The sequence below is a fragment of the Stomoxys calcitrans genome, chromosome 2 (assembly GCF_963082655.1).
Source record: "Stomoxys calcitrans chromosome 2, idStoCalc2.1, whole genome shotgun sequence".
In the NCBI taxonomy this organism is placed as follows: Eukaryota; Metazoa; Arthropoda; class Insecta; order Diptera; family Muscidae; genus Stomoxys; species Stomoxys calcitrans.
In genome coordinates, this window is record NC_081553.1 from 78,164,652 (window position 1) to 78,177,709 (window position 13,058).

At 39.6% G+C, this 13,058-nt stretch overlaps 1 protein-coding gene across 1 annotated transcript in view; it reads left to right on the forward strand.

Annotated features, from left to right (window-relative positions):
• Window positions 1-13,058, forward strand: part of LOC106090424 (protein turtle homolog A) — a 436,959-nt gene that overhangs the window by 322,104 nt on the left and 101,797 nt on the right. Inside the window, exon 9 of the mRNA XM_059362200.1 lies at window positions 4,535-4,694. Within this exon, the coding sequence (XP_059218183.1) occupies window positions 4,535-4,694 (160 nt within the window). The remainder of the gene's footprint in view (window positions 1-4,534; window positions 4,695-13,058) is intronic.

Consider the following 13,058-nt stretch of genomic DNA (forward strand, 5'->3'; position numbering starts at 1 on the left):
GTCTGTTCTAGCCCATGATAGCAAAGCAGTAGACCTCTTCAAGTCTAGACTAGGCCACATAGTTTAAGAATGCTCACAGCACCCCCCTTTGTGATCATCTATCATTCGTTTTCCTCCGGGCCTGGTCTTGAAAACTTAACTTACATGTCGCTAGAAGCATACCCACAGATTCCAGTATCCCTGGAATGTGTAGGGTAGTTCCTAGTATCGCAAGTTAAACCGCTTTACAATTCCCTGGGATATCTCTGTGGCGAATTATGAACTGTCCAGCCATCTCGTTGAGAGATCTGCGCCCCGACCGACAGCCGAGGGCGCTTTTATGTTCAAAAATACGTTCCCCAGGAATTTAATGAATACCTGGCTGTCTGAAAAGATATTTTTGCCAATCGTCGTAAATGCACTATATCTTAGTCATTCCACCACTTCCTTAGCTGGAAGGATCTCTGCTTGATACACACTGCAGTGGTCGGGTAACCTCTTCGATATGATCAGTTCTAGATCTTTAGAGTATACCCCAAAGCCCACCTGGCCGTTTAGTTTGGAATCATCCGTATAGAAGTCTATGTAACTTATGTTACCAGGGATATCGTAGTTCCAATCGTTTCTATGAGGAATGGTGGTACAGTAATTTTTATCAAAAATCGGCTCAGGTAGGGTGTAATCCACTCTGCCTGGAACATTGGATATTGGATCAAAGATAACACAGTGTCCTTAGCCGCCACATGACCAATGTTCAGAGGCATAAGATGTAAATGCATTAAATGCAGTGCATCAGATGGTGTCGTCCTCAGTGCGGCTATGATGCACAAACAAGCCATCCTTTGGATCCGGTTAAGTATTGAGCAGTAGGTGGACTTTGAAGCGCCGTCCACCAGACCACAACACCATATAGCATTATTGGTCTGACAACTGCAGTATATACCCAAAGCATGACACGCGGTCTAAACCCCCAACTTTTGCCAATGCAGGTGTATAGGGCAAGAGTGGCCTTTCTTGCCCTTTCCAAAATGTTGGATTTGAAGTTAAATTTCCTGTCCAGCAAAACGCCAAGGTATTTTGCGCTTTCTCTAAATGGAACATTCTTTCTGTAAATGGAACATTCTCTCCCAGGAGACAGGTTCCACTATAGGCAACTTGTATCTCCTACTGAAAAGAACTACTTCTGTCTTGCATGGATTGATACCTAGACCACTTTCGGTGGTCTAGGGCTATATGTAAATCTGGACAGATCTGGGCCGTACTGAAGAACAATGTTGAGACGCCTAAGATAACTCACTGTTCCAAATTTAGCGAAATCGAATAATAAATGTAGCTTTAATGGGTCTAAGTCCGTCAATCGGTAGGTCGGTTTGGGGGCAGATGGGGGCTACATCAAGATATAGTCGGATATAGCCCATCTTCGAGCTTAACCTGGCTATGAATAAAAGAAAAACAATCTGATAAGATTCCCGACATCCGATCCAAATATTCAATCGGACTATATTTAGATATAGCTGCCGTATAGACCGATCTGCCGATAAAGGGTCCATAAAGGCAGTCCATAAAAACTTTATTTATTACCGGATTTTGATAAAATTTGGAACAGTGAGTTTTTGTAAGCTTACCGACTTCCGATTGAAATAAGGTCCAGATCGGAGTATATTTGGATATAGCTGAAGCCCACAAAAACTTTTTTTATTGACCGATTTCGATGCAATTTGAAACAGTGAGTTGTTGTAAGCTTTCCGACAACCGACCCAAATATGATCCAGATCAGACTATATAGATATAGCTGCCATATAGACCAATTTCTTAATCACATAAAAATCGTTTTTATTGCCTGATTTCGTTGAAACTGCGACTTGTGCAAGAGTTTTCGGGACCTGAATAAAATGTATATGGCAGTGGAGTTTTAATAAAATAGGTTGCTTTATATATATATGGTGGTGAGTCTCCAAAGTTCGACACGGTTGAACTTAATACGTTTTTACATGTTAAAGATTGATTTCAACAGACAAACGGATGGACAGACGTACGGACAGATAGACGGGCGGACAAACAGACGTACAGACGGGTGGACAGACGGACGTACAGACGGGCGGACGGACAGGGCTAGATCGTCTTCGATTTTCACGAGGATCAAGAATATGCATACTTCATAGGGTCGGAAATGAATATTTCGATTTGTTGCAAACGGAATGACAAAATATACTCCCATCCTTCGGTGGTGGGTATAAAAAACGACAGACGGACTATGATCACAGAAAGAATATGCGGACAGACGGACTTGGCTAAACCGAATCAGCAGGAGTTGTTGAGCCGAGCTACACTCTTTATCACAGCCACAGTAGTGATGTAATGTACAGTTTGTGGTTTTGTAATAAATTCGAAGTAAAGGATATGCGGACAGACGAACCTGGCTAAACAAATCAGCAGGAATTGCTGAGCCGAACTACTAAATTCTATGTAAATGTGTACTAAGTTTACCAATTGCATGCTAGGACCTAAAATACTCAACTGGATTCTTTAGATTCTACATCCAACATTGGACGTCGTGACGGCACGTGTTATTGCTAACCGACCGCCATCATATTTCGTATTTTGCTTATTGGGATTAAAAAGAAAAATATAGGGTATGCTTTTCAAACAAAAAATGTTTTTTTTTTTTTTTTTTTTTTTTTTTTTTTTTGGGGACACTCTAACGTACTTATATACTGATCGTATAAATTAAAATTAACTGAAAAAAATTATAACTGGTATGTAGATCAAATGATAAGTGCATAGATTAAACTGGTTATGTGGGTCTGCCTGTCCACTTTAATTTGTAATCAAAGTACTCTTCATAATCTCAACGGGGTCATCTTGAAATTTGACACATACATACTTTCTAATAAGAATGGTTATAGCTGTGGTTTTATCCAGTTGATGTGCAAAATTTCAGGTCTCTAGAAAGCGTGGACCCTTTTCATGGGTTCTCTGATTAAGTCATCCCCTACCAATTTTTGCTTGCGCTGCGAAAGTGCATCTTAAGCCCAAAAAACGAATGATTTCCTATAATAATATCCCTAATTGGTGTTGAGATATTAGAATCACAAACTTATTATTTTTGCGTTTTTGACAGCCCGAACAAAATTTTGTAGGGCTTAGGTGACCAATTTTGAAGACCCAACAATGGACCCCCGGACCTACTAGGAAACATCGTCTGATAAACACCTCAGCTATAACCATCTAATATTTCATGATGATATCTTTATCTTTTTAAAAATGCCAGACTTATTTCAACTAATTTGTTTTCCATCCTACTGTGCGTCGGCGGCAGCGTGATACCTCTTTGGAGAGAAGTTTTTACATGTCATGGTACCTCAAAAATGTTGCCAGCATTATGAGGGAATAACCACCGCTTAAAAATTTTTCTGATGTTCTCGCAGGGATTTGCACCCAGACGTTCATAGTCGGACATGCTAACCTCTGCGCTACGGTAGCCTCCGACATTAATGCATCAATTATTCCCACAAACAAGAAGTTCGCTGGACAGCGTAGACCTTGGGGCCCAATCACAACTTTCTACCCTTATGTCCATTGACAATCATTAGAGTACGGATTTTTATGCGAAATCGAAATTTCTTCATCTACTATTTGGAGGCCACCGTAGCGCAGAGGTGAGCATGTCCGCTTATGACGCTGAATGCCTGGATTCGAATCCTGGCGAGACCATCAGAAAAAAATTTCAGCTGTGGTTTTCTCCTCCTAACGTTGGCAACATTTCTGAGGTACCCTTTTCTCCAAAGAGGTGTCGCACTGAGGCACTCGGACTCGACTATAAATAGGAGGCCCCTTTTCATTGAGCTTAAAACTTGAATAGAACTCATTGATATGTGAGAAGTTTGCCCCTGTTTCTTAGTGGAATGTTCATGGGCTAAATTTGCAATCTATTATTTGGCAAATGCTTTGGTATATAGCATAAAAAACTTGCGGAATCCAAGTTTTCGAGTCATTATATGTTTACAAAGTTAAATTTTGTTGCAAAATATCACCACATTTGTCAAATAATAGTAAGGGGAAATTTAAATTTAAAAAAAAAGTCCTGACCCTTATAATCACCCAGGAGCAGGGTGTTGTTGTATATGAAACGACAAAACAAACTGATTACAATGTTTTTTCTTTCATCTACCCATACTTGTGAACATTTTTTATCTTGCCCCGCAAACGTTGGCACTTTTCCCTTTCGAACACCAACACTTTGTGGAATATGTGACCCTATTCACGTCATCTTTTTCAATGTCATTTACAATTTCATTGCACTGTAATACATTCATAGCTCCCAAGGTGGTGAGGGTAGAGATTTCCATGTTATAATTGCATTTTTTTCCATAGATATTGTTGCCCTTCACTCACATTTCCTTTTCCCTTACACTAGTTTGCTTTATCCTTTAAGCAAATATTTACACAAGGACTCACGTACTTGCATTCTATTTGAGTGTGTGGGTGTGATTTTTTTCTCATACCATGTTGATTTTTTCTAACATTTGCCTTTTTTCCTTTCTTCCATTCACAGGGCAAGGAATTACATCACAATGTATCAGCTGGTGTTATCCTATCAGATCAATCACTTGTCCTGCAAAGCGTTTCGCGTGCATCTGCCGGCGATTACACTTGTCTCGCTGTAAACTCCGAAGGCAAAGGGACCAGCAATCCGGTGACATTACGTATACGCTGTAAGTATAACATGAAAAATTTTATTTCTGATAATGGGAGGATTTCATGCAAAGATTTGCTTATAGTGTTTTTGTTTTTGTTAATGGGTTCTCGCATTTTTGTAGGAACAAGGCCTCTGACAAGGCTATTGAAGCAATCCTAGTGAAAATTAGTACAAAAGTAGTTCTGAACACAAATCGATTTCGATTATATGAAAGAATAACAAATCAGGCATTGCATGTGTTGGGAGCTATTCTTCTGTGAATTTGGAGCTCGGTTGCCTTAATGAGTAAGAGTACCTTTTTATACCCACCACCATGGGATGGGGGTATATTCGTTTTGTCATTCCGTTTGTAATACATTTCAAAGTATTACAAAAGGCCTTACAAAGTATATATATTTTGGATCGTCGTAAAATTCTAAGACGATTTAACCATGTGCATGTGTCGGTCCGTCCGTGTGTCCGTCATTTCTTATCAGTCAACAGTCTTAAAAAATTGAGATATTGGTTTGAAATTTTGCACAGACTCGTATTTTCTCTATACGCAGTTTAAGTTCTTGAATGGGCCAAATCGGACTATATATAGATATAGCTGCCATATAGACCGATCTGGCGATTTTGGGTGTTAAGCCCGTAAAAGCCGGATTTTTGTCCGATTTCGCTGAAATTTGAAATAGTCACATGTTTTAGGCATACCGATATTCGAGTAAAGTTCAGAAAGGACCATATTTAGATATAGCTCTCATAGAGATAAGATCTGCTGATCTTAAGCCCGTAACAGGCTAACTTATTATCCGATTTCGATGAAATTTCTAAATAGTGAGTTTGTTTAAGCCTCCCGACATCCGACTCAAATATGGTTCAGATCGGACCATATTTAGATAAAACTGTCATACAGACCGATCTGGTGATTTAGGGTCTTAATCCCATAAAAACCGCAATTATTATCCGATTTCGCTGAAATTAGAATCATTGAGTTAATTAAAGCCTCTTAATATCCGACTCAAATATGGTTCAGATCGGTCTATATTCAGATGTAGCTGACATATATAGCGATCTGCCGATTAAGGGTCTTAAGCCCAAAAAAGCCACAAAGTATTATCCGATATAGCTAAAATTTGAATCGGGAGTTGTTTTAAACTATCCGACATTCGACTGAAATACGGGTTCAGACCGGATCATATTTATATATAGCTGTCACATAGACCGATCTGCCGATTGAGGGTCTTGAGCCCATAAAAGCTGCACTTTTAACCCGATTTTGCTGAAATTTGAAGCAGTGAGTTATTTTGAGCCTACCTCTATCACACCTGAATGTGGTACAGATAGGACTTAAGTTAGATATAGCTGCCATATAGACCGATAACCCGATTTAGGGTCTTGAGCCCATAAAAGCAGCAATTAATATCCGATTTCGATGAAATTTGAAATAGTGAGTTGATTAAAGCCTATCGATATATGTCTCAAATAAGGTTCAGATCGACCTTAAATCAGATATAGCCGCGATATAGACCGATCTGCCAGATTTCGCTGAAACTTGAAACTTTGAGCTACAATCATCAAATCTAAATATATGATTAAGGGTCTTAAGCCCATAAAAGCTGCATGTATTATCCGATTTCGCTGGTATTTGACACAGTGACCTGTACTAAGCCCCCCGTCATCCGATCATATTTTATTTAAATAAAGCTTCCATATAGACCGATCTTCCAATTTAGAGTTTTAATCCCATAAAAGGCGGATTTGTTGCCTGATTTCGCTGAAACTGTGATCTGTATAAGAATTCTCGGGACCTGAATTACATATGATCCATGCCAGCCCTCATTTGCATATTATTATGGATATGGTAGTGGAGCTGTTATAAGAGAGGATGATTAATTTAACCATGGTGGTGGGTATCCAAAGTTCGGCACGGCCGAACTTAACACTTGTTTTACTTATTATACCCCCACCACGATAGGATGCGGGTATACCAATCTGGTCATTCCGTTTGTCCTCGAAATATTGATCTAGTATCCCATAAAGTATATATATTCTTGATCGTCTCGTTATTCTGATTCCAACTAGCCTTATCCGTCTGTCTGTCGATTTCACGATAGTTCGACCGCTATTTGAGCTAGCCGCTTGAAATTTAGCACAAATACTTTATATTGATATAAGTCATTGAGGGATTGCAAATGGGCCATATCGGTTCAGATTTGGATATAGCTCCCATATAAACCAATCTCCGGATTTGACTTCTTGAGCCCTTACAAGCCTCGATTTTCATCCGATTTAGCTGAAAATTTGCACATAGCATCTGTTTCAACTCCCAACAACGGAGCCAAGTAGGGTCTAAATCGGTCTATAACCTGATATAGCTCCCATATAAACCGATCTCCCGATTTGACTTTTTGAGCCTCTGGAAGCCGCAATTATAATCCGATATGGGTGAAATTTTGCACAGGGTGCTCTGCTATGAGGTCTAACAACTTTGCACAGTACGGTCGAAGTCGGTCAAGAATCTGATATAGCTCTTATATAACCCGATCACGATATTTTATTTCTTGAGCCCCTGGAATTCTCAATTTTTATCTGATTTGGCTAAATTTGCACATAATATTCTCTTAGGACTGCCAACAACGAAGCTAAGTACGGTTTAAATCTGTCTATAACCTGCTATAGCTCCTATATAAACCGATCTCCCGATTTGACTTCCTGAGCCCCTCGAAGCCGCAATTTGGCGAGTACGGTTAAAATCGTACTAGCCACATATAAACCGATCTCCAGATCTCCCTATTTGACTTCTTGAGCCCTTACAAGCCTCGATTTTTATCCGATTTCGGCTGAAATTTTGCATATAGAGTTCGGTTATGACTCTCATTAACTACGGCCAAGTACGGTCCAATTCGGTCTATAACTAAATATAGCTCCCATATTTTAGCAGAATCCATGGTAGCGGGTTTCCAAGATTCGGCCCGGCCGAACCTAACCTGGTTTAATGTTTTTCTTAACCTGGTTTAATGTGTGCTATCAGCGGTGCTCACTTTAAATGACACTTTAGCCAAAGACCTCTTACATATATCGATCCGAAACCACCTAATAGCTTAAAAATTCCCTAAAATGTTATCTTACATTGGAAGACATGCAAAAGAAAAAGTCATCCGATAATCGAAACAAATGTATTTGGTAATTCCACAAGCAAAAAAGTGTTAAGTAAATATATCTTACAGACGTATCAAAGTAACCACAATCATTAGTAGCCATTAAAATCTTTCTCTTTCCAAGTCTCCAAGCTATCCCACATATATTTTCCATGGCAGCCGGTTGTATGTACCGGATTGACCCGATGAATTCCTTCATCGGCAAGGACTGCCGCCTCAGTGTACCACACACTGCTACTACAACAACAACAACAACTTTCTTGAAAAAACCTCAGCTTTTCGCAAAAATCCTTGGTTCAATACATTTTTCCCTTTCACTCTAATTTACCTCCTTTCGCCTCACCCTTCAAAATCCCTCATGATATATGTCTCTGTCTATCTGTAGCCATTACGATTGAAACTATGCCATAAAATTCATTTGATGTACATTAATACGTGTAAATCGCTAATAAACCCCCACGGTGAGCAGTCAGTCTTAACTACTATGTAGTGCTAAACTAGAGACCATTAATGATTGCTTGCTTGCAATTCCCCAAATGGCTTTGCAATATTAAATCTCAACAACAATTGCAATGTCATTAACCTTTTGATCATGGCACATATCAATTTATTTAACGATGTTATCATTATTAATGTAACATCATTTCCAACATTACGAACCAATTGTATTATCTTGGAGATTCGTTTTTTTTTTTACGTTCTATACTCTATTTTACACTCCTTTTGCTGCCATCATTTGCTACCACCTTCTCGTTGGATGCTTGCAAAGCCAGATACGTTATGCGTTGGCTTTTTTTGTTTACCTCAAGTCATGGCCATCGATTTGCTCCTCCACAAGAAATGAAGTTTCACCAACAGCCAATAAATTGCTGTTGGTCGTGAACGGGGTTGTGATTTTTTTCGTTTGTGTTCACACCAATTGTGAAATCTAAGGGTGAATGCCAGTAGGTGAATAGGGAGCAAAGCTAGCATGTGTTTTGAGAGAAAAAGGTTATGAAAATAGAAAAAAATTAAAACCAAAAATTTTATTTTTTTTTTTTGAAAATCTAATGGTGTGCTTATATTTTTATTGTTTGTTCGAAGCTTAAAAAAATTGAATTGAGACCTCTAAAACGAAGCTTTGTCTTCTTCACAGCTTCTGCAGAAATCATTATTTTCAATCCGCCTTGATAGGGCCCAATTATCTCATTGACTCTAAAGTTTTATAGTTCACACAGTACGCTCGAGAGTATCTTGTATGCGATGAGGAGGAGACTTATTCCTCTATAGTTGGCACATTCCGTCTTATTTCCGTTCTTGTGTACGGGAGGTTCCAATCATCGGGTATGCGTTCTTCTAGTCAGATTGAGCAGACAAGCTGATGCATGCGCCTTATTAGCGTATTGCCTCCGGTTTGAAATAGTTCAGCGGGTAACCCGTCGGCTCCTGCTGCCTTGTGGCTCTTCAGTCGAGTCTCTGCTACCTAGACCTCATTCTGACTAGGAAGTACAAATTCTTTACCATCATCATTGATTGGTACTAGGGATACCGCAGTACCAATCAATCGTCGGACACTACCATCGTCGGACACTAGCAGTTGGGTAAAATGTTCTTTCCATATCCTCAGCATGCTTTCTGTGTCAATTACCAGATTTTTTTCTTTGTCTCTGTAGGAGGATGTGCCTGCACCAAGGAGGTTGTGCCTGCACCAAGGAGGTTGTGCCTGCACCCAGGAGGTTGTGCCTGTTGCGTTGCTACTGATTCCACAGTTGCTCTATATGCCGACACTCGACACTCTTCTTCGTACCATGGGTTTCTTGGGGTAGGCTTCCGGTACCCAAGTACAGCTCTTGCGGCATCTTCCATGGAGTGGGCAATGGTTTGCCACTGCTCCCTTATATCATCGAAACAAGGAGTGCTTTCATCAAACAGTTGGGTCAGTCGAGTGGAGTATGCCGCTGCCATCTGTTGTGTTTGCGGCTATTTAATGTCGAGCTTCCGCCATATTCAAACGGGTGCGAACCTTTGCTACAACAAGCTAATAATCCGAATCTATATTCGCTCCACGGATCGATCGTACATCTAACACGCTGGATGAACACCTTCCATCTATCACAACGTGATCAAATTGTTTCCTCGTGTTTTGATTGGGTTACTGTCATGTGGTTTTGTGGATATTTTTATGTTGAAATCTGGTCAACTTCTTACCATGTTTTTTGCCGCGTCGAAAACTATCAGCCTCAACCCATTACTGGACATTATCTCGTGGAGGCTAAACTTTCCGACTTTTGGACCAAAGATGGCTTGCTTCCCTATCAAATTGCAAATTTTGCACATTAACATTGCACTATGGAACAGGGTCAAACTTCTGACATATCAATGAGTGCAGTCCGATTCAAGTTTAAGCTCAATGATAAGGGGCCTCCTTTTTTATGCCGACTCCGAACGGCGTGCAGCAGTTCGACATCTCTTTGCCGAGTCCGAACGGCGTGCCGCAGTGCGACATCTCTTTGGAGGCAAGTCTTACATGTCAAAGTACCTCACAAATGTTGCCAGCATTAGGAGGGGAAAACCACCGCTGAAAATTTTTTTTGATGGTCTTGCCAGGATTCGAACCCAGGCGTTCAGCGTCATAGGCGGACATGCGCTACGGTTGCATCCGTCCATATCTTCGCATTAAAATCTCCCAGATCGATTTTAATATCATGGGCGATGCAGCGGTCATATTCTCTCTAGGCGCTCGTAGAATATATCCCTGATCTGCTTGTCCTTGTCTTCCGTCGGGGCATCGGCACAAATAAGGCTGATGTTGAACAATTTGGCGTTTATGCGGATTCTGGCTAGCCTCTCATCTACCAAAGTAAAGCTGGAGACAAGGTGTTTCAGCCTCCTACTAAGCACAAATCCACAGCCAAATTCATGCCTCGTGTAATGACAGCTATAGTATAGTTCGTCACCGTGACACCATTCCCAGTCCATCGCACTTCGTGTAAGGCGGTAATATCTGCCTTGTACTTGTAATACATCCGCCAGCGCATATACTGCACCTTCTCTATAGAGAGTGCGGACATTCCAAGTGCAGATCCGCAAATCATGGTCCTTTTTACGTTTGCGTGGTTCGCCAACGTTGGGGTGGGAGGTCCGTTTTTATTATTCCTTTGTGTCTCATATTAGTTTTCATAGTAGGACATTATATTTTATCAAATAGGGCTCAAACTAGGGGTAATACAGTTTGCATGAGTATATCACAGCGTCCGTAGTTGCTGAATCATAAAAAAAGTTCAATTAACGCAGGTCAGAGTAATTTCTCTTAAACGAAATAAAACCAATGGTCTATAGCAGAGTCGTTGTCGGTCGTTATTGTTGTTGTAGGGGCAGATTTGCGGAATGGGAACAGCCCTTGGCCAAGCATGTTCCGGAATAGATTCTGTTAAGTAAATCCGGCTGCACTGGGGATCTGTCATCAGCGGTATGGCTGCATTACCGATCTTCAGATCTCATGAACAGTGAATTGCATTTATTCGACCACTCGACTAGACCAGATCATAACGAGAGATATCCAAAGTTCAGCCCTTCTTCTTATTTGTTTTAATTTGTTGAAAACATTCCACTTTGTAACCCTTTTAAAATTTCCTTCAGCACTTATGGCTAGAAATCTTCAGTGCTCATTGGTATAACCATTATTAGATTTTTCACTTAACTTGGCTATAAAGTTGGGGTTCATATTACCTTTTCTAAGAAAGTGCTGGCAAAGTAAGCAAAACGAAATGCACAAAAGTAAAAAAAAAAAAAACTAAAACAAAGAAGTTATCGAAGAAGATTACGTAAAGAGTGGCAAAGGAAAATGACACGAAATAATGCGCTAACAATAGAGCATTTACAAGGATTCGTTTTTCTCTTTTGTTTGCAACTCCAAGGAATTGTAATGGCGATTTTTTCATGTTTTTTTCTTCTACTACACTCTGGCCTTGTTTTATTTTCTTGTGCTTGTGTGGCCGGAACCACCTATTGATCAACAGATTTTCTATCTCTTGTAATTCCATATTAAGCTTACGTAGCACATATTTTTTGCACCAATGTTGTAATTAATCTTTGTTGTTTAGAAATTTTCGCTGATGTTGCTGACATATTATAAATATTAAATATTAAATGGAGGTATGGCTGAGATAACAATCCAACGAAAAGGGTTTGTTTTTCTGATTGTGTTTCCTTCTTTTTTTGCGAAAATTATGTTTTCTTTTATTTGGCTTTTAATTAGAGGGCCATTGTAAATGTGATAGCAGAGGCAGCAGAACATAATAAATTTTGGCACAAGGCTTAAGGTTTTTTTTTGTTTCCCGGAATTTTTTGTGTTCTACAACAAGTCCAATACAAGCAAAAGAGCAATTAATTCTGCATTTGTTGTATAAATAAAGATATTTTATGTGCTATTATGTCCGCGGTGACGCATGATTTATTAAAAATCGGGGTGGTGAACGGCTTAATAAAAGTAAAATTACTAATAAGCAACAACAATGTAATCAATTTGTTTCAATAAATGAAATTTGGTTTACCCAAAATTAGCCCCAAAGAGAAATTCACAACATTTCCGTACAAAAAATGTTGATGAAATTTTCTTAAGAAAAAACATGTTTATAAAATATTAAACAAGAACAAGTAAAAGTTCGACCGGGCCGAATCTTATACACCCTCCACCATGGATCGCATTTGTACAGCTCATTACCCAGTATCTCTTTAAAGGCAAACAAAGGATAATGGATAAAAATCGCCATGGTATTGGAGCTATATAAGGTTTTGGGCCGATGCGAACCATACTTGGTTTGGCTGTTGAATACCAAAGTAAATGTCATTGTACGAAATTTCAGGCAATTCGGATAAAAATTGCGCCCTATTGAGGCTTAAGAACTGAAATCGGGAGATCTGTTTGTATGTAAACCAAATGAGACCATATTTATTTTCAAAAAATCTTTATACAAAATTTCAGCCCAATCCGATAAGAGTTGCGTCTTCTAGAGGCTCAAGAAGTATAATCAGGAGATGGATTTATATGGGAGCAATATCAGCTTATGAACCAATTTGGTCCGATCAACAACCACCGCTGTTGAAAGTCAAAGCAACACACTTCATGCAAATTTGCATCCAAGTCAGATAATAATTGCGCCCTTTATCGGCTCAAGAAGTCAAGATCCAGGTTCGGTTTATATGGAGCTATATTTTGTTATTAACCAATTTAGACCATACTCATCACAAATGTTGAAAGT